Genomic DNA, 23,019 nt, shown 5'->3' on the forward strand with positions numbered 1-23,019 from the left:
TGCCTCAGGGCCCATGGGAGCTGCGAGGGGTGCGCACCCCAGCGCGGGGCGCTGGCCTCCTGGCGTTTCGCACTTGTCTCTTCTGGGTTGAGTCGTGGAGAGACCATTTATTTGCCTGTGGGTATTCAAGACTGAACCTTGACTCGCCTTCCCGACCTTTGATGCCCGAGGTCCCTCACGTCCTTTGCGTTGGGAAGAGAAGTTGCAGGTGCGCTTGAGATGGGACCTGTCTGATCGCTGTGGATTAGATCGGTGGATTTGTAGCGTTCTGTTGAATACAAGTGAGGTCGTTCACTTCAGGACTCCTCAGGCCCCCTGGAGCTCAACTCCGTTCTGATACAATGTATCGGAGAGTGATACTCCGATGGGTTAATAACGTGCTGTGTGTTCCAAGCTAGACCTTGGCTCACATTGTAGCATGTCATGTCATAGTTTAAAACGGTGTCTTTGAAATATTTTTTGTCCAGAAACATCCAACACGTTACCTGCACTCCACTTTCACTTTGACATTTGTCACAGCCGCCTCCTGCAGAACGTAAAGTTGTCTAAGTAGCAGAAGAGCAGGTGGCGCAGGACGTGTAGCAACGCTGTAGGGAAAGCAGAAACTCGAAAGTGGCAGCAGTCTAGCTTTCTTCATTTTTAAGATTTAAGATGATCCCGGTTCCACTTTATCTTGGTAACATAAACGTGATGCTTTTTTTAGTGTATGTGTGGGGGCGGCAGGGGGACGCTTTCATTTCATATGGGCTATCAGGGCAGTAAGATTGAATCTTAGAAGCAACGAATATATGTATTTCTGTTTTGTAAATTACTACTATTTGTAGGATTTATTTCTAACCTTTCAAGTGTACTAGACACAGTTCCACTATTAAAAAGTGGTAATTATGTAGTGTCTGATTGCTTACAACAACTTAAATTTTGAAGATTTTACTAGTGATTTTAGTTTATAGGGTCAGCTTCACTCTCTCTCCCTGTTTAAATCTACATGCATCTGGCTACTTTTAGGGTTACTGTTCCTTTGCTAATTATATAAAATTATGCTGTTTTGTCCTTGCTTAGTGCATTGGCCTTTTAATTGTTTCTTGTCTCAGGCTTCTGTGTATTGTTTCCATGTGGAGAGAGTGAGCTGCACTTTTTCCTTCCTTGCTGTTCAGTAAAACTCTCTCTGTGGAGGGAAGTGTTCCTTCTGTACCATGAAGTATGGTAGCCCTGGCCAACTTGGGATTTTGAGTACTTGAACTAAAACTGCAGCAATGGAGAAGTACGTTTTAAATTTACTTTAAAAAGCCACCTGTGGCTAGGCCTACGTGTTTGGACACCACAGGTTTTCATCATTAGTGCCCCAGGAATCCTCCGTTGTTTTGTGTCTGTCCATTATAGTGCCGAGCTGTTCTTGGTCACAGCAGTCACTGCTATTGTATGCTAGTGGCACCTTTGCAGCTCTGGGCTACAGTTTACGTGAGGACAAGGGCATATCTGTTTACTTTACCCAGTATTCCCAGGACTTGGTAAGAAACACTCAATAAATATTACTTGAATGCATACCTGAACTTGAGAACAGGTATCATACCTTTGATGTTCTCTTTGGGCCTAGGGCTATGTATCTAATGCTGTCAATGCCTGTTTAATGATTGAACTCATCTTTTGGAAGTAGCAAATAGAAAGATCTTTAGAGGTATGTCTTTGACATGTTTACTTGCTTAGTTTTGTTTTTGAATCTCATGAAATACTTGTATACTTTCAATGCCTCTCTAATGAGTGAGCAGATGTTTTGTAGGTAGCAAATAAAAGAGTTGTTGGAGTTGTGCTTTTTACATGCTTATTTCATTAGCCTCGTTTGGGAATCTTGTGAAAATAAGGGTTCATGACAAATTGCTATGGGAAATTGAATGAAAGTGCCTCACGACTCCAACACACGTGGGCACACAGGTGTGGCTTGGGTCTCAAGGATGCTGTCTTGAGCTTTATCCCACAGAAATCTGAGGGAGTCTCCTGGGCTTGGTGCAGCTCTTTCTTGGGGTCCTTCTACCCCTGAACCACACTGACAAAGTTGGTGGACACTTATTACCAATTTTGTGTTGTGGCAGAACCAGGGATCCTTGAAAATCATGAGATTTTAGAGCCACATGATTTTGCTCCAAGGTAACTAGGGATGAGGGAGTAGGACAGAATTCCCATATAATTAAAACTATGGGGAATTTGCTTCTAGTTACTATAACTATTACTATAACTATACTCAGTTAATTAGGACTGACTTCTTATCCTAGGCTTACCTTGTATAGTCAGTTTTCACTGGTTAACTATAAGGGGAATTAGAGTAAAAGTATGTATTCAACCTAGATCATTCATTATACTTCTGCATCGGACCAAGATTCCAGGTGTTACAGGGCTTCAGGTCCAGAAGTTCCTCTAGGGAAGCGCTGTGAGAATATAAGAAAGTTTATAAGTGTATAGTTTTCTTTGTGGATGAAAGGTAAAATGTTGTTAGTTTGTTTGTTTCATGAAGGAAAAGAAATGGGATTAAGGAAAAGTGCCATGAAGATATAAGATACAAAGAATGTTCACTGCATTAGTCTGATAATATTGTAACTTCTCTGGCTTGAAGTATGTGAAATAATGGAGTTGATTACATCTCATTGGGTGAATTATCTCCTCTTCAGACCTAGGGTGTGAATATTTGTTAAACCTGAGTGAGACACAGTTTTGCTCCTGTGGTATCTGGTAGTTGTGGAAGATGCATTTATCATCTTTAAGCATCTCAGCAGTCTATAAGGAAATTTAAGATGCCGTGGGAATCACATTTTAAAAATATTTTTAATAAGACATCCAATCCTTTGAAAGGGAAGTCATTTGGTGGCATTTCTTGACTGATTTAGAAAGATAACCACTTTTCCTGAAAAATGAATGAAGAGTATTAAAAATATTTCTGAGTTCCAAAGCGTGATTAATTAATCCCCTAAAACACAACTTTAAGCATGCCACTCCCCTTTAAAACATCAGTAGCTCTCTCCAGTGTGCATGGAATTGTGGTTTGGTCTTTGGTCAAGTATTTAAGAACTCCTCAGGGTGGCCCCCGAATCCTACTACAGTCTTATCGCTTACTGCTTTTCCAGCAGTATTCCAAGTTTCAAACTGGTGTCCGTTTCATATGCTCCCCTTTTTAACTTCTCCCCTAAGTTTTTCCTACAGATCTTTTGAAACTTACCAGTGGCCACACCTTTTTCAGAGTATCATTTCTGATTTTTGGAAACTCCTTTAGCAAATTTTCTGGTACTCGTGTGATTGAATACATTCCTTATATCCATAATTATATTTTCAGTAATTTTAAAGTACATTATATATATATATATTATTACATTATATATATTATATATATGTTATGACATTATATATATTCGTTTTAATTGAGTTTATTGGTACATTTTAAGTATACAGTACAGTTACATTCACTATTGGGATCTTGTACCTTTACATGACAGGTCTCGGTTCTCATTTTTTCCTCTTGTCCCTGCCCTCCCTTCACCCCCTCTTCCCCTTAAGTACATTATAAACTAGCTAACGTACAAGGGACATCTGTTACTCATTTTTGTAATCTCTGAAACTAGGGTAGTGTTTTGTCCATAGTGATTCCGTAATAGATACTTACTAAACTTTCTGTTCCTTTCTTCTAAAGAAAGCCTCATACCTGTGTAGAATATTGCCCAGAATTACTGCTAAGAAAGTAAGGGCAGCGAGTAAGAATCCAGAGTTAGAGAGGGCCTCTAGTGGGAAGGAGGGCTGTATTCGTGGGACTGGGGATGGTGTTTGGGAAGGTCACTGCTCCTGTCTTAACACCAATTCCTCGTTCTTGTCATTTTCTTATTTATGGGACGAGGTGAATGTTACAATGATTCAGAATATTAATTTTAGTATCAACCAAAGTTAGAAAAGCTGTAAAGTAATATCAGGTGGATTAGTTTATGTAATCTATACCTGTCCATGTAAATGCACACTCCTTGAGGAATAAGAAAGAGCTAAAACCTGTATGTTTTGTAAAAACATGAGTGGAATTGGGAAGAAACAAGTTAACTCAGAAGTGACAGTCTCCTTGGAGGGTGGGTGGGATGGTAAAGGTGATTATTAGTGTCGGATTGGCTAACCAAGTATAATCGAGCACACACTGAGTAATAGCTAGCAGGATCTGCTACTAGATTAAGCTGTTATTAACTAATTTTCTCTATTCTTCCTACTGAAAATAATTAAAATAATTTAATTTTATTTTGTAATGTGATTTTCTGCTTATAGTTAAAAACAGACATAAGGATTCATAATATTTCAGACTTGAAAGATCTGATTCTGAAGAAACTGAAGTTTTTAGCTTCATAAGTTTAGTTTAACTTAGAATTTTCTCTGATTTCTATGTTATTTCTGAGATGTAGACTAGGGGATAGCATGAGTTTTTAAAAAAAATTTTAAGTGCTGAGTGTTTGGGGGATAAAGAGGTAGCATGAAACATAGTATCTGTTTTTTGGGTTTTTTTGGTACCGGGGATGGAACTCAGGACCTTATGCTTGCAAGGCAGGAGCTGGAACCACTGGGCTAAATCCCCAGCCCAAGAGGTAGCATGAGTGATAGAATTTAAAAGGTATGGCATTCCTTCCTCTACTAAGATAGAATAAACAGACCGTGCTCTGTTGTTAAGGGGAGGAATCTCAGTAAGCTCTTATACTTGTGGAAGTGCTGTGATTAATTTTCAGTAAAATTTTATGGAATATCAGAAAATATAGTGGAAACATTTTAAAGTAGATTATTTTCATGGATGAGAAACAGTCAGACCTCTGTCAGCATTCTGAGAAGTTAGACCCATCCACAAGGCTAATATGCCCTGTTACTTAGGAGGGGGCACCTGTTCAGATTAGCCCAGCATTTTATACATTTGCACCTGTACACTTTATTACTCTTGAGTTTTGTGTACAGATTAATTATATTGTTGATTATATGAGAAACATTGTGAAGCAGTGCATGCTTCTTCTTCTTCTTCTTCTTCTTCTTTTTTTTTTTTTTTTTTTTTTGTTTTTTTTTTGAGACAAGGTCTCTGATCTGGAACTCACTATGTAGCCCAGGCTGATCTCGAACTCACAACGATCCTTCTGCCTCAGCCTCCCAAGTGCTGGGATTACAGGCATGCGCCACCACACCCAGCAGTGCATGCTTCTTAAACAACAGTTTTTCCAGAGGATTTTTTTTTCTCTGTCGTGAGAGACTCTTGAATGTTGCAGTTGAAAATGTCAGTAGGTTAGACATTAAAAGGCCTGTAGGATTTTGTAATTAAAATAATCATCGTACCTTGCACACAGGAAAGTAGAAATGCTTTTTCCTTCCCCTTTCTCTTTATAGGTGGCTTTCTAGAAGATGACCATAGAAGACCTTCCAGATTTTCCATTAGAAGGAAATCCTTTGCTTGGAAGATACCCATTTTTATTTTCAGGTTCTGAAACACCAGTTATCTTTTCCATTTCTGCAGCACCAATGCCTTCAGACTGTGGTATGTTAAGTATCTGTTTTCTCTGCATTGGTGACTTGACTTGTGTCTTATCCCCTCTTTACACTGATGTTTTCTCTGAAACCATTTGCTATGGGTTTTATAAAGATGGGTGACAAAGCTTTCCTTTTTAAAAAATACAATTGCTTATTGCATTTTCTGCCTCTTCAACTAAATGGTTTATATCTGCTGTCAGCATTTTTTAAGGTAAAAATGTTAATTTTAGGTGCCATGATGGATTTAGAGGATTTTGTTTTTAGAATGTACTGATGCTTAGATATCTCGCAGTCTTCTGCTATTGATGTATTTATTTAGTTAAATATGTGGACTTACTAAAAAGCCATGTATTAGGCCAAGATCGTAAGAGACTTTTCCCTGGAATGTGGCATGAGATTGGTTCCTGTTTAAATTGGTCCATGTAATTCTTCTTTGTAAAATGTAAATTTAGAAGTATTCTGGTTTTTGTCTATTTTGGCTTATTTTCCTAGGAACATATTTTATCAGATAATTGATAATGTATAAAAGAAAATGAGGAGGTAAAGTTGATAGAATTGTTATATTTCAGATTAAGAGTTTGTCAGGTAAAATGTTGGGTTGTCATTTCAAATCATCTTTGGAGATAGGGATAATACAATTTTAAAATATTAGTCGATATAAAGTTATTAGATTGGGAATTTGTCTTTTTATTCATACCCATTCTATTACTTACTTTTTTCCATATGTCCTACTTTTTTGTATTCAGATTTTATAGTTACCTGTAGCAGTCATCAAAGTATTACCTAAATACCAGAGTATCTTTTTGTTTTGTTTTGTTTTGTTTTGTTTTTGTTTTTGGTACCAGGGATTGAACTCGGAACCTTGTGCTTGTGAAGCAGTAGTGGCACCCCTAAGTTCAGTACCAAAGCATCTTAATCCTAGGAGTTATTTGCAACTTTTACATAAGTTGACTGGGTTTATTTTCAGATATCATAAAGTCTGTTATGGATGTGGGGGCTTGAACTAAACCACACTGTACATTGTGTGTAGCACTTATTCTATCTTGAATTAGAATTTTCTTAGCCTGGGCTACATAGTGAGTTCCAGGTCAGTCTCAACTACATAGTGAGACCCTGTCTCAAAAAAAACAAAAACAAAAAACAAAACAAAAAAAAAGGTCTTATTTTGCTTCCTAGACTGTAGGTTTTTGGAATGAGTAGCAGTCATATTTTATTTTTACTTTTCTCATAATGACTAAGACAGTCATTTATTGAGGTTAGTTGTTCAGTGTTTCTTGGATAAATATATTGAATGAAAGGTGGTAATGGATATTGACCCCTTAGTATGGCTGAATTTAAGCATTGGTTATGATCTTGGAGTGACATGGTCCTTGAATCTGTGTAGGACTGTAGTTCAGATTTCTCCACACAGCTCCCACTGTGGAAACTCCATTTGCAGAATAACTGACAGGTGGCCATTTAGCCTCTTGCCTCTTCAATAATGAGAAACTAATGAAATAGTCAATTTCATTGTTAAAAAGCTTTAGTTATAATAAAGTTATTTTTGACTATAACTCAAAATATGTTTTCCTGATGTACCTGGAAGCTGTAATGCTAAGTGAAGTAAATCAGATACATGAGCTTAAATATTGCATTGTTATGTGAGAAACACAAAGTATAGATAAATTGAAGAGCAAGATAAACAATATATAATAGGAAAGAAGGAGATGGAGCTTTTGCAAAAGGAAAGTGGTCCAAGAAATGGAGGGTAGGGAAGAGAAAGGGGATGAATAAAGAATTAAGATGTATTATTACGTGTACCAACTCCCCAAGGTGAATATAATGATTATGTACTCCAAACATGCAGTAATAAAAAAAAAGTCAAAAGATGTCTTCCTGAGACTTCAGCCAATGTGGTATGTGGAAAAAACATTTCTTTATATGATAGCCTTCAAATACTTGCATATAATTTGAGCATTTTTTTTAGACTGTACTTCCTTCAGCTACATGTTGCTAGCTCTGTCACTACTCCCTTGTCAAGACATCAAGGCTCTCTTTTTGAAAGGTTTTTTTTTTTTTTTTTTGGTATGGGGCTGGAACTTGGGACCTTGCCCCTGCGAAGCAGTCAGTGGAACCACTGAGCTAAATCCCCAGCCCATCCAGACTCTTTGCATCCTGCTTGTTTCCTTAGTAATCTAAGGTCAGAGTCTTCTTAAAATGTGTCATGCAGAATTACATTTTTTGGGCAAGCATTTGTCAAGGGCCTCTTAGGTGCTGAGTACATTCCTGTGTGCTGGGGATGCTGCAATAACCAAGACAGATCTCCTAGGTAACAAGTAGATAAACTAAATGAGTAGATTGTGGTGCATTTGATGGAGAAAAAGAGGGTGTGGTAGTGGAAAATCATGGTGGTAGGGTTGCTATGCTAGATGAGTGGTCATCTGAAGAATCAGAAGAAGCTGTAATTAGAAGAGCCTGGGGAGAAGAGATCTAGAAAAAATGGATAATTAAAGGCACAGATTTGGGGAAAAACTGTTGAGAATTGATGGAAGGCCTCTGAGGCTGAGAAGCTAAGTGTTTAAGGGGCAGAGTAGGAGGAGATGATGTTTGAGAGTAAGACAAGAGTCACATCATGCAAGAGCACACAGATCTTGTTCAGAATTTGTATGTGAGATGCTCTAATGAGACTAAACCCAAGAAACATAACATCCAGTCCACACAAAACCATAGCAGAGGGCTGTAGGCCCCACGTTGACCCTATAGGACTATATACTGTCTGTACACAGAGACTTTTGGAGATTTTGTTGTGAAATATATTCACAGCCAGTTCCCACGGAATACTTATTACATGTATTATAAATACCAGTGCTTCATTATTGCTTTTGCCTAAATAGTGACTTATCTAAAGAAATTTACATAATTTGAAAATCTTATTTCCCTGGGAAGTTACCATTTCTAGCATTCTTTATTCTTTGTACAAACCCAGATTTCTATGACACCATTGTCCTTCTGCCTGAAGGACTTCCTTTAACTGTCTTATCAATGCAGATCTGCAAGTGATGAATCTTCTCAGTATTTTATATTGGAAAACATCTTCATTCCACCTTCTTTTTTGAAAAATGTATTTTCAAGGTACAGAGTTCTAGGTTGACAATTTTCTTTCAACACTAAGTGATGAGAATGGCTTTTGTTACTAATGTTTTCCCTTTTGCATTCTTTCTGACGGGGAATGTGATGTCATTGCGATCAGTTTTATGTCTTCTTTCTCCCCCCGCTATTTTAAGATTTTCTTTTTATTAGTGGTTTTGGGCACATTTTACTATGCTGTGTGTTGCTATAATTTTATTTATATTCTTGTGCTTGAGGTCTGTTGAGGTGCTTAGACCTGTGAGTTTCAGTACTTCAAGTTTGGGAAATCAAAATTCATATCTTTTATTTTAGATATTTTTTCTATTCTCTCATTTTTAAGAGACCTGAGCTACATGTATATTAGATTGCTTAAAGTCGTCCCAAAGCTCACTGATACTTTTTTTCATACGTTAGAACCTCTTTCTCTGTGTTTCATTTTGGATAGTTGTGTTGCTCTGTCTTCAAGTTCATTAATTGTTTCATCGACAGTGTCTAATTAGATACTGATCTCATTCAATGAAGTTTTTATTTCAAATGAAGTTTCATCTCTAAAGTTTGTATTTGGTCTTTTTCATCTCAAAGTTTTATTTAAGTCAGTTTTATTTTTTGTCTTTTTTAAAATAAATTGTCCATTTCTTTAAACTTTGAACATTAAGATAGAATTATAGTGTCTTTTAGTGTCCTTTTCTATTAGTTATAGTATCTGTTAACTCTAGTTATATTTCAACTTGTTATTTCCCAGGTTATAAGTCCTACTTTCCTCTTTCCTTGCATGTTTGGTGATCTTTAATTGAATGCTTGAAATTGTGAATTTTAACTTGTTGGGGGCTAGATATTTTTGTTTTCTTGTAAATATTTTTGAGCTTTGTTCTGGGGCTAGATATTCCCTACTACTCAGTAGTCTACTCATTGCCTTGTGAATTATGAGAAGATGATGATTAGGTTTTCTAGTGGGAAGAGGGACTAATCCCTGTAATTTATCTTGGTTTGTCTTCTTGCCTCAAAACATGAGCTGAGTACTTGAAGAGGCACCTCTGCAGGTCTCTGTGATTCTCTTTAAATGGACCTGTCTTCTTTCTGTTATTCTGCCCTGTGACTTCTTAATTTTATTTCACAGTGTCCTGAGCAGTTGTAGGACTCACTTTATTGTACCCCTTCCTGAATGATCATTGTCTTTCATTGCCACAGTGTCTTGAAATCATTGCTTATTTTCTATGGTATTTTGGTTGTTTCAGAAGAAAGGGCAAACTTGGCCCATTACTCAATCTTGACTTGAAGCAGACATCTTCCCCATTTTCTCCCCACCCCACTTTCCTTTGATTAAAATATTTCTCTGTGTAGAAGCTTACAATCTGAATGTAGTTGGCTATATTAATAGGTTGTACTAGAGCATAGGCATTATGCAATAATGAGGGATCATTATAGCAAAATGAGGGACATTCTGGCTTAAATCCTAGTAAGCCACTTACCAGTTGTGTGATCTTGGGCAAATTGCTTATTTTTTCTGTCACTTTGTTCTTCAATAAAATAAGAATAATAATTGTACCTCAAATGGTTATTATTATGAAGATTAAATCAGTTAAGATGCATAAAGTTCATAGTGCTGGTGATTAGCCCCAAACTCATTTTGTCAGTGCTGAAATAAAGCACTCAGACACCAACAAGGCATGTTTACTTCTGCAGAAGGGTCTGCTATACCCCTAAGGTGAGGTAGCAAGCGCACAGTCAGCAACAGGCTCCCTTCATATGCTAATGAGATGCACCTGACCTTTTTTCTATAGGCTCCATTGTAGGTTTACAGTCTGTCCCAATTGGCTAGTCTGGGTGGTGTGAGGAGAAGGCCTGAATGGTTGCCAGGCAGGGTTGCTAAAGAGGGTTGGGGTAATGGGGAACTGAATGTCCTTGGTATGACATGTTCCCAGAGTCCAAGTAGCAGATGTTCCTTGAACTGTAACAAATGCAACCCTGGTGTGTGGGGTGGAAGAGGGCAGCCTAGGGTGAAGTAAAGTAATAGGAGGCACTCCTTTTAATATCCTTTGATAGAAAAGACAGAGCCACAGTTTCTCACAATTCCCCCCTCTTGTATCTTCATACTCTTTTCTTCAAACTCTTTGAGCAGAAGTTTATTCTGTCTGTTGTGTTCCTTTATCAGGAGCATGTTAGCCAGATGAGTTGGGGGAGACACTTTGGTAACAGTAGTCTCTAGGCAAGAATAAATGGTAAAGCACATATGACCAAAGCATGAGCACTAGAACAGAAAGGACACTTGTAACTAGCTAGCTCTTAGACCTGTCTCCTGATGTGGCTGGAATCTCCCAGCAGGTGTGAGCAATTGGAGGTCCCTGTTTATGTCAAGTTTATTACTGTAACTTTCATATCTTTGGTTATACTTTTCTGCTGGGAATTTAAGACCAAGTTAAAGTGAGACCAGTGTTAATCAAAACCACCCCCCTAATATTAAGGTCAGTTAAGGCTTCCCAGGGGTTATTTGTGGGACCATCATGTGTAAAGTCTCTCTGCTCTTTTGTCAATGTTAGACGCCAGGATCGGCCATGGTTTTGCTTGATCTTGTAGCTTCCTATCAAAGCATTGAAGACATTTCTCTCTTTGGTGACCCTCCTTAGCACACCGTACCTTGGCTGATTCCTATTTTTGGGGTTTAACAATCTCCTTGGTAAGTTGGGTGACTTACTGAAGTGGAAGGATCTTGTAGGATAGATCTCCTCTATCCTGGGTCCTTGTTGACCTTGGAGGGCCAGGGCCAACATATTGGCTGTCCTCTTAGCCCAGGTCCCTTTTTAGCTTTGGACCTCAGTTATTGAACGCCCAAGAGATCAGTTAAACCAATATTGCAGTGGGAGCAATAGGGTTAGTCTTATGATTTTTTTTTCAGCTTTAATTGAGTTTATTGGTACATTTTAGGGATATAGTACAGTTACATTCATTGTTGGGATTTTGTACCTCTACATGACAAGTCTTGATTCTCATTTTTTCCCCTTAACCTCTGCCCTTCCTTCACCCCCTCCTCCCCTCCCCATGTACAAACACTTTATTTTCATCTTTTCATTCTCTCACATTTTTTTCTTTTCCCTTTTTACTCTTCCCCTACCTTTAAGAGTAGGAAAAGTTTATTGGGAGAAAGAAAGCTTCTGTCTAAGAGAGACAGAGGGGGACCTGAAAGTAGGTTGCCTTTAGTCTTATGATCTTATCTAGATATCAAGCCCCTTGTAATACCAGGGAACTGTTATTTCTTACCAATCATTGTTGCCTTAGAAATTGAAACCATAATGAATATTAACAGATAAGTTATAAAGTTTTATGGAGACAACCTGAGATTGAGGACAATATAATGCAACAATCATGATGACATCATTGTATTACAATCATTAGGTTATTATTTCTGAAACATGTTTAAATTTTTATTTTAGTATATAACTTTTTAGCCAGTTATCTTTATCTAATTACAAGATAATAAGTGATATACAGAAACTTTTACCTAATTTTTAATCTTTTACTTATTACCCAATACAAGTATATCTCATTTATACAATTACAAAATGCTTATTTATTCAAAGCCAATAGATGTAAATTTAACCAAGAATTCTAATCAGAAAACCTTACTGCTTTAGACACAGAGAGCTTAACTTTCTACTTATAACCAGGTTTAGTATATCATAATAATTTATTTGATAACTTTTGGGTGTAGCATCATAACATCCTGTGAAAGCTGGACAAGCCACTCATCAGTGGAGAAACTGGACAGATTTTGGTATAGATAGCCGTTCTTTCAACCAAAGAGAGGCCTTTTGTCCAACAGTTCCCCAAGTCCAAGGGGTCCCCATTTAGTTACCTTAACAATTGCTCTAGATGACTTATCATTATAGTTAACATTTCAAACTATTTATATGTTATTTATTTATTTTTGGTACAGGGGATCAAGCTTGGGACCTTGAGCTTGCGAGGTAGGTGGCAGAACCACTGAGCTAAATCCCTGGCTATTTATATGTTATTTTTGATCAAGGAAAAATTCTTAAGTTTTTGCACACAGAAAATAATAGGCAATGGGCAATGGGGGTTGTTGCCCAAGTCCTTAACATCAGTCTGAGGGAACTATCAGAGGGGACTATCATTCCCTGAGCCCCTTGATTCCCTAACTCATCCTAACTGGGAAGCACATTTATTTCTCACTCTTTGTCTAGAAGCCTGAGGCTCAGTCTCTGAGTACACTGAGATGTCTTACCCTGAGTACTTTGTTTCACCTGAAATCACCAGGGTCTCACCTGAGACTTTCCTGAGGTCACCAGTCTCACCTGAGACCCTAACTTGATCACACCAAGGCAATACTTGGCCACATTTAGAGCTTTTTGTAAGCTTCATTCCTGAACAAAGTTGCCTGGTCTCCGAGGTCCTCTTGGCCTCCTTCTGGGTCCTTTTCCCCCTTTTTGTGTTGAGAAGTCTTTACGCACTATGCATAAGTTATTTAAATAAGCTGTCTGCTGTTTTTTTATTTGGATATATTTAATTTCAAAATATTATATACTTTAGTATTTTTAAGCTACTTCCCACAGCCCCCACCCATTGTTATTATTGATCAAGTGTTGTTTACTTTTCTTACATTTACTTTTTAGATCTTTGCTACTCCAGTGTGATTCTTGGTCCAGCCCCATTGGCACCATGGAAGCTTGTTAGAAATGCAGGCTCAGGCTCCTCCAGAGATGCACAGGCTCAGGGTATCTTGTCACAGATCTCTAGATGTTTCCTGTCTATGTTCATGTTTGAGAAGCTCTGGCGCAAAGGAAAAAGAATCTGTTCTCTGATTCCTCAAATAAGTCCCAGTGAAGTGCCGATTAGAATTGAATACCTGAAATCTATTCTTGAGAGAATTGATGGCTTTAAATAATTTATCTTCCAGTACAGGAATGTGGTTTCTCCTTCCATTTAAGAGCCCTCACTTCCTCTTTAATTTTCTTTAAGTAAGCATCGCACATTGGTTAGTACATTTATTTTTATTATTCTGTATGGGATCTTTTCTCCTGTTCTATTTCCTTCTTTAAAATGGAAAAAAAATTAAAATGTAGAAAACACAGTGATAATAAACATGTCACACATCTATCACTGAAACAAATAAATACAACATTTTGTCATATTTAGCTTTTTCAAAAAATTCAAATAGGGACAGGGATTTAGCTCAGTGGTTCTGCCACCTGCCTCGAAAACACAAGGACCTGTGTTTGATCCCTGATACCTAAACAAACAAAAAAAAAGATGCCTTAAAAAAATTCAAATAAAACCTTAAATATAAAGTTGAAAATTCCTCTGTTTTCCTTTCTGATATAATGCCCCTTGCTCCCCAGAGGCACTTCCTTTCTAAAATGTGTATATCCCAGATATTGTTACGTTATACTACATATGTGAAGGTTTGGAAACAGTGTGAAGTAGTGTTTTGTGTTTTTACTGTTTTGTATAAATAATAGATGTGCGCATATCGTTCTGAAACTTTATGTACCAGTATGTTTTTGAGACCTGTCTTCATCAATCTGTGACTTAGGTATTTAATGTAAATAAGCATATATATTCCTGGCTGGTCCTCTGAAGACTCATCTCAGTTTACCAATTTTCCCCCTACTGTAATTAGTGTTAAACTAAGAACTTTTTGTAGATGACTCTTTGTGGATATATGCAAAAGAATCTTTTAGAAATTTATAAATATGAAATATTTATTGACTTTTCATAATTAAATAGTAACTAGCTGAATGAATTAGGCCAAAAGAAAATCCTGTAACAGCTTTTTTTTTTGAGACAGGATCTCACTATGTAGTTGAGACTGACCCGGAATTCACTATGTAGTCCAGTCTGGTCTCGACCTCCCAGCAGTCCTCTTGCCTCAGCCTCCCGAGTGCTGGGATTACAGGCGAGCGTCACCCCGCCTGGCTTTGTAACAGCTTTTGATAAGAAACATACCTGAGTCTGTGTTAAAAAACCTGTATGTGGTGTTTCTCTAAATCGAATACCAGCTTTTTTCCTGATTCATCTGTTTAAATTGTCAAAACTCAAAACACTAGATTAGCATCACAAATATCCTTTAATCAAAGTGACAAAGATCTCAAAGGCAATTGCAGAAAGTTACAAGAAAACACCAAAAAAAAAAAAAAAAAAAATCTTGGCTCTTTTACTTGAAAGCTTGTCTGATCAAAGATCTGGTGAAGACAATGAATCACAGGAAATTACCTTGACAGGCCGCGAATTTTTGTTTCCTAGGAGAACCACTCAAAAGTTAAATAAAAACCTTTCACACTTTTCCATCAAGAACAAATCAGTGATCTAAGAAAATTTTGCTATTTTAACAGAGGAGCTCAGATTCTAGTTTAGCATCATTTTGAACTTAATGTTAATAAATTCATCGATTTTTTTTTAAACCAACTTGGCCATGTAAGATTTTTCCCACCTTTCTGTAACTATTTACTTTGGTTCTTCATTTTCCTTTTTTTTTTAAACAAAAACTACATCTTCATACTTAATCCTTTTTTAAAAAAACTATCATGCTAGCATTTTGTAGGGTGGCAAATCTGAATACACCATTTTATAATTTCTAGAAGCATATGTTTCCTCATGGTACAGTTTTTCAGCCATAGGACATGTTTGCTAACCCCAGATATCTTTAATTCTTTTGTCCAAAAGTAGATATACTTGTGTTCAGTAATTAATGTTTATCTTATATGGACTTACATTAATTGAATTCATTTGTTAACAGTTTTACTTGAAAATTTCAGGAGACATTAGCTAACCATCAACTTATTTTTCTTGCTGAGAAATTGTGTAATATTGAGATAGCATGAATTTATTTGTAATTGACTTGTTTCATAACATGGTCTTATTTGAGTAGTAGACCTAGGTAGAATGAAAATTGTATTTCTGTGTTATATTTAATGCTGAAATCTATGATGGCATTTCTTTTCTTTTTTTTTTAAAGGTAAACCAGTAGTATTTTTATTTCCTGAAGTAATGTGATTCTGAAAAGCATTTTGTGTTTCTATTTTTCTGAGAGTTTAAGAAACACTTAATTTACATAAGTACTTGTTTTTACTTATGTCTAACATGTATAAATACACATAAACATACACATTTTTAGCTTCATTTCAGAAGGCTAGCGATGTGTCAGATATAATAATGTAGAACTTCCTACTTTACAAAAAAAGCTGGATTTACATTGTGCCTCAGGTAGATGAAACAAATCAGGATTATCAGAATTTTCTACCCAGATGGCCAGAACTTTGTACCAAAGAGTTTTCATTTGCATGCTGTAAGCATTATTTTACAGAAGCTATTTTTGAGGCATTTTGATAGTAGAAGCTTCTGCCTATAATCATCAAATACATTCTATTGTCTTTGGTGCCGTCGCTTCTTTTTCTTTTTCTTTCTTTTTTTTTTTTTTTTTTTTTTTTTTTTTTTTTTTTTTTTTTTTTTTGGTACTGGGGATCGAAATTGGGACCTTACACTTACAAGGCAGGTGGTAGAGCCACTGAATTAAATCCCAGCCCTCATTCTGTTGTCTTTGGGAAGTTCAGGATCCTTTCTTTTCAAGGGCTAAGGTGAACTATCTTATCTAAGTTAACAATTTCCTGAAGTGGTTATTGTAATTCTAAGGCATCCTTTGTAAGGTTTGTACATTTTTCCAAAAAGGCACAAGATCTTGGTCCATATGAATTTTGTACCAGGTAGAACCCATCTTAAGAAGGCTTAATGGTGAGACGCCCTTTTTTCAACAGCTATTCTGAAACACAGGGAATCATGTTTCCCGTCTTCCTGTTTTGAACAAAGTAGAGGGAATAGTTGAGAATCTTCAGCAAAAGTTGCTTAATGCGTTTGGGGAGCTGATTCTTTTCTAATGGGCAGCTGCTCTACTTTTAGAGGTTTTGTGCCTCTTTTCTTCATCTTTTAGTTATCCCAACTGTAAAAAGTAAGAACGATTTGTATTTAGTATGGTTTTGGAAGATATATAAAAGTACACAGAAGAAAATTAAAAAAAAAAAAACCAAAAAAGCCAAAACCCAAAGTACACCACTTGTTTATGCTGTTACAATCTGAACTTGACAGTGAGTTATCCCAGTGTAGCAGCGAAATAGAGGATGGAACAGGCTGTAGAGACACCTGGTTTCCTCCCCACATTTGCCCCTTCCTAGTGGTGTGACCTTGAGCTAGTGTTATTTAGGACAAGCTTCGATTCCCTCTTATGCAAAATAAGGATCGCAAGACCTGGCAGGTAAGATGTTCGTGGGGATTTGGAAGGAGTTTGTCAAATTGTATATGCTCAGCAAATGTTAGTTCTCTAGTGCCTCTCTTTTTTAGTTACTGCTTTCTGCTTTTTATAGTCTCTGCCATTTATGACTGAGGCAGGTTTTCAACAAGAAAAATAACTTAAGATGATTAGCTATTTAATGCCTCATTTCAGAATCTAATTTTGTTCTCTTGAAATTTTTATTTCTTTCATGAGCCATTCTCTTTGATTCTCTAGTTACAGGACCATAGCTGTCTTTTCTCTAAACCTCAGGAAAATTGTTTTAGAGAACTGTTTAGATCAAATGTTTAACTTTGTCTAGTATTCTGTGATTTTACTATTGCAGCTTCCAAAACCTTTGTCCCAAGGTATCTTTCATTTGTACATTGCCAAACATTGTCTCCTTTTGGGTTTTTTTTTTTTTTTTTTTGGTACTGGGGATTGAATTTGGGACCTTGTGCTTGCAGGGCAGGCAGCAGAACCACTGAGCTAAATCCCCAGCCCACATCCTTTTTGGGCTGAAGCGGATTATGTTTCCTGCTTCTTCAGCGGGTAAAAGGTGATGCTTGTTTATTATAGAAAATTAGGGGAGTACAGAAAAGTAAAAACACTTTGAGTTACATATTTTTTTACTACACTTAATACTTGGCATATTTTAAAATTATATTTTAATCATAGATGTAAATTTATTATCCATCACATTTGTGTTTTTAATTTTTATCTTTTTAGGTCATTTTCTTTTTTAGTAAATGTTTGTGGTACATAATGATTGCATCCCTTGTGGAAGTTGGTACATGTGCACAACACATCTTAATTCCTTTCTTCCTTTCCTTCCCCTCCCATCCCTACCTCCTCTATGTGTTTTGAGAGAAAAGAATACTGATAAAATTTGACAGACTTTCTGTGCCTTGAAGATAATACTACTTGGCAGTGTCAGAGATTGAGGTCTGTACACTCACATTTAGTTTCCTCTAAAATAAAGTGTAACATGATACGTGGAAATCTCATTACCACAACTCAGATATGCCTCATTTTTAGTGGTCCTGATATTGATTTTGAGATTTTGCTTAAGGTAAACTGGCTTTTTCTAGCATCTTAAAACATTGTTATTATTTGAAGTTTGGTCTTATTTTCAATATATTTATTTGAAACTTTCAGTAAATTTAATTTACATTTTTTATTTCAAACAGAGTTTTCTTTCTTTGATCCTAATGATGCATCATGCCAAGAAATTCTCTTTGATCCCAAAACTTCAGTTTCAGAATTATTTGCCATCTTAAGACAGTGGGTTCCTCAGGTCCAACAAAACATTGACATTATTGGAAATGAGGTAAAAAAAAAAAGTTCTTACATTTTAAGTTTTTCATTCTTAGCATTGCTAATGGTGTGGACTTCCTCCTCCCCATCTGAATGGAAAAATAATAAAAGCAAAGCCATTCAAAGGAAGTTTCTGCTTTTTGTATTCACAGGTGCTTTTTTGGTCTTTTTTTTTTTCCCCCTCTGGGTTTTTGGTGGGAGCAGGGAGGGATTTTCTTTGTATATACCACATCTTTCCTTGTACAAATTAATTTTACAAACTTTCAAACATGAAGGAATTTGATTCCCATCACATTTTTTCTATATTTCTGGGAGGTTTGATAATGGTCTAGGTTTAAATACAATTTTTAAGCAATATTTGATTTTTGAGGCAGGATTTCTTGACCAATATATCACATTGTGGGAAGAGAGCATTTACACTTTTTTCAAATGTCATTATACCCACTGGGGAAAATTTTTAGCTCACTTTTGAGAGGAACATATTTGAGAGTAACAGATTGCCTTGGAGTAATCTTTTAAGAAGTTCCTCCTGTCTGACAAGTTCAATTTCCATAATTGTTGGGTGCAGTGTTGAGTATAATTCAGATAAGGTAGATGAACTTGGCTCTTCTCCAGTGGTTTGAAAGTAATTGGTACTTCAGTAGTGGTGTTGTAATCATATTTTCCTTGGTTTTCTTAGATTCTTAAAAGAGGTTGCAATGTGAATGACAGAGATGGACTGACAGATATGACTCTCTTGCATTATACTTGCAAGTCTGGAGCTCACGGTATTGGTAAGTATGTGGCAACCTCTTGCTTGCTTGGATCACTTGCTTTTGTGCTTAAATCGTCCCAGGGTATGGCAGAGACTCTGGAGGGCATTTCGCTGACAGTATAGCTGGAGTAGTTAGGTCCTTCAAGATCTGGTTCTCTATTCTCAGGGAATTCTTTTTTTTTCTTTCTTTTTGTACTGGGGATTGAACTCTGGTCCTTGTGCTTGTGAGGCAGGCAGCAGAACCACTGAGTTAAATCCCCGGCGGAAGTCTTTACATCTTACCAGTTCCTGTCACTTTTTCAACCCTAAACTCCCACTGTTTTGGGTGAAGCAACAGGTAATACCCAGAACAATGATGGTGAAGCTGTGGCACACGCTGCAGCTGGCTGTTTGTTATCGTTGAAAGCTCTAAAAGATTTGCCATCACTGCCCTAGAATCTTCCTGAGGGCTTACGGCAAGGTCAATCTATGGTCAGTTTTCCAGGCACAGTAATCCCCATGGATTCCAGGCTTTAGGCTTAGGTGAACGCTATACTTGTAATACTTATGTCTATATTTTCTAAAACTGGAATTGTCTTGTGCTTTACCATTTTATAAATCTTCCTCTCTTACCTAAACATGTTTTGTGATTGTGTCCTCCTGTTTTAATAGTCTGATACAGAGCTTCTAGAACTCTTTTTGGTGGTGAAGGACTTCTTTCTCCCCATTACAATCCAACATGGACCGATGCTTTTGTAAGATAAAACAAAATGAATTTATAATATAAAACTGAAATAAAGAAAAACATAAGCCCAAATATTTTTTAAAAGGCATAAAGTTACATTTCACTAGATTGGAAGGAATATTAAAGAGAGGGAAAAAAAGAGTTATAAAAAGTATAGACAGGGCTGGGGATTTAGCTCAGTGGTGCCACTGCCTGCCTTGCAAGCTCAAGGACTGGAGTTCAATCCCTGGCACCAAAAAAAAAAAAAAAAAAGGGCAGACAGATTGCAGTGTGATTGACAGCATTCACAGAACATTGAATAGCCCTGATCTAGCACCTTGTTTTTAATGGCTCATAGTAGAATATTCCAAAATGTGGATATTTCAATTGATTTAACCAGTTTTTATTATTGCACTTTTAGGGTTCAGAATTTTATTCACAATAAACAGTGCAGTTAGACACATCTTTACAGACACTTTACAAATGTTTATTCATATCCCTGAGAATATGATTATTTCCTTAGAATAAATTCCCAAAAGTGACATTTTTGACATATAACTGTATATTCAGTATGCCGTTTGCTTTAGCTTTTTAAATGAAATAGTAGATAACCACCCTTTGGTACTTGAAATTTGCACTAAAGAAAAATAATTTAGAAAATGTTCTGTAGGTGATGTTGAGACAGCTGTGAAATTTGCATCTCAGCTTATTGATCTGGGAGCAGACGTTAGCTTGCGGAGTCGCTGGACAAATATGAACGCTCTGCATTATGCTGCTTATTTTGATGTCCCGGAAGTCATAAGCGTGATTTTGAAGACATCAAAACCAAAAGGCAAGTGCTATCAGATTACCATAGCTATTATTAATTACACATTAGTTGTAGCATAAAAATTATGTTCAAGGAGATTTTTCTTCATTCATGCATCTTGTTTCTGGAACTTTCTCACCCACTTTATTTCTGAGATGGTTTAGAATTTCTTCATTGAAGATTAATTGCTATTCTTTCACGCAAAGCTTATCACAAAGAGATACCAAAAAAAGTGTTCCTGGGTTTTCTTTTTGAAGCTAATTCTCCAGTATAACATAGATTTTATGTCTAATTGATTCTCCCCTGTAACTTAGATTTTATGTCTAATTGATTCTATCTGCTCTATAATTCTTTTGACATGTTTGAGTAGCCAGGAATAGGACAGTCAAACCTTCAGAAATAGGCATTTAAATAATAAAAGGATATTTCTTTTAGATAGCATTGATTCCTGAATTTCTGTGATTCAACTTAACAGATAAAATTTCTGGGGGTCTCCCTCCCCTCTGTCTTGATGGTGATATTCAAACTGAAAACTAGAATGTTTAAATCCCTGACCTGGTATTTAACTTTCTGTCTGGTTCTCTTCTTGGGTGTCAGTTTTCTTCTGAGAAACAAGGGAGCCAATAAAGAGCATCATCCTTTAAGTTAAAGAGACTGTATGGTTTTGTCCTCCTGGTAAAAGATATGTTTTAGAGAGTCAGTAAACTTCCCAGAATGCTATTTTCCAAGCTCTGATTCATATAATTATCCATTTTCTCTTTAAAATGCTACTTTTTCACTTGTGAATGATGGGAAGAAAGCCTCTGTTGATGGTAGCATGTCTGGTAATTCAAGAGAGTTTGTCTTGATCCTGCCTGAGGTGCTACCCAGGGGTAGTTGTAGATTAAGGTAAGATTTCCAGGGTTGGAGGTGTATTCGATTCTTGTTATAGAAGAATTCAAAATGGGATTACCAAGTCTGGAGGACTTCTTATGTTTAACATGATGACTTAATGAAAGTTTAGACTCTCCTTAGAAATGTGAGATCCTTTTCATAGTATGAAGTTCAGATTCATTTGTTGAATAGAGTATTATTATATATTTAGTCTGTAATTGGTTTGGGAATTTGGCATTGTTTTCTTGGTAGGGGGTTTGGAAGTCTTTTTCTGTAAAGGGCTAGATAGTAACTAAATATTTTAGACTTTTCAGACTACATTGGTCCCTGTCTTGACAACTCTGTTCCGCAGTGGCATCGTGAAAGTAGTTGTAGGGAATGTGTCAGCGAGTGTGTGTGCACGTGCTCCTTATACAAACAGATGCTGGGTTTGCTGATCCCTGACCTCAACCCTCCCGCCTCACTGTGGTTGTCCTGCGAATATGCAGGAGAGAGTCCATGAGCATACGGGAAGGCAGTTACTTTTACAGACAGGAGTTGCTGCCATTCATTGCTTTTAATATAGTTTAATTTGTGATAGCGGGAGACGCACACTAGTACGACTCCATTCTATAATGAGTTTTATTGTACTAGGAAAATAAGTAACTGATTATGTTAGCCAGATTGCAGTACAAAAATGTTGTTCCATTGTGAAATAGTTTCAGTGGGTTGACTTAACTCTCATAAAAGCATGCTCCTCTATAAACAAATTTCCTGTCTCCTTTTAAATTATACGGCTAAATTTAAAATCTTAGTTAATATACTTCTCATGTTTAATTGCAGATGTGGATGCCACTTGCAGTGACTTTAATTTTGGAACGGCTCTGCATATCGCAGCATATAACTTGTGTGCAGGTGCTGTAAAATGCTTACTGGAGCACGGAGCAAACCCTGCATTTAGGGTAAGAGGTTGAAGTAAGGGAATTAAAAAGCTTTATATCATCTCCCAGTAGAGTTGAATCTGGATGTTGTTATTATTAGCATAACTCTTATGTGAGCAAGTATCTTTATATGTGTGAAGAGTATGTTGACATTCTTTCCTTTAAATTTAAGGCATCATGGTAACTTTCAGTCCTCTTTCATTAAGTCCCAGAAAGCTTCCGCTCAGGAAAGTAAAAACCTCCTTAAAGTGTCATATCTTTGAGTTTAAGTATTTTTCACTTAGGCTTTTGATATATTTATGATAAATTACCTGTTAAAAATAATGTATATATTAAAGTTATGATTTTCTATTGATCATACTTTATAAATTCTTTTGAAAAGAAAATTTGTCCCCAAAGAATGAATACAAAATGCAAAGTTAAAATAAATGCACTTTAAAAAATGGAGTAAGTGCTGAGACAGGAGGATTGCTGTGAATTACTGAGACCCTGTCTGAAAAACAAACAAAAAAAAAAAGGAGTAAGCCTTTGAAAAACACAGTCACATGTGCACCAGCATTTATCCCTGGGCCACACTTTGATAGCCACTCATGGTAAAGAAAGTAGAACTCCAGACGGTTGTGGTACCTGCAATCCTGGAACCATGGGAGGATAAGACAGGAGGATCCCAAGTTTGAGCTCAGCCCAGGGAAATTAGCGACTTGGTAAGATCCTGTCTAGAAAAAAAAAAAAAAAAAAGAAAAA

At 36.6% G+C, this 23,019-nt stretch overlaps 1 protein-coding gene across 5 annotated transcripts in view; it reads left to right on the forward strand.

The window, feature by feature from the left end:
* Clip4 (CAP-Gly domain containing linker protein family member 4) overlaps positions 1 to 23,019 on the forward strand; it is a 91,439-nt gene that overhangs the window by 19,053 nt on the left and 49,367 nt on the right. For 3 of the 5 annotated variants that reach the window (XM_010604690.3, XM_010604686.3, XM_033763451.1), the window contains exons 2-6: positions 5,377 to 5,524; positions 18,091 to 18,230; positions 18,897 to 18,990; positions 20,345 to 20,506; positions 22,178 to 22,296. In XM_010604690.3, the coding sequence (XP_010602992.1) occupies positions 5,392 to 5,524; positions 18,091 to 18,230; positions 18,897 to 18,990; positions 20,345 to 20,506; positions 22,178 to 22,296 (648 nt within the window). In that variant the 5' untranslated portion in view covers positions 5,377 to 5,391. Of the gene's footprint in view, positions 1 to 37; positions 209 to 5,376; positions 5,525 to 18,090; positions 18,231 to 18,896; positions 18,991 to 20,344; positions 20,507 to 22,177; positions 22,297 to 23,019 lie in introns of those variants that run through there. The other 2 variants (XM_010604691.3, XM_033763459.1) reach the window with 2 other exon arrangements.

This window comes from Fukomys damarensis, unplaced genomic scaffold, assembly GCF_012274545.1.
Source record: "Fukomys damarensis isolate Sample0158 unplaced genomic scaffold, DMR_v1.0_HiC HiC_scaffold_2, whole genome shotgun sequence".
In the NCBI taxonomy this organism is placed as follows: domain Eukaryota; kingdom Metazoa; phylum Chordata; class Mammalia; order Rodentia; family Bathyergidae; genus Fukomys; species Fukomys damarensis.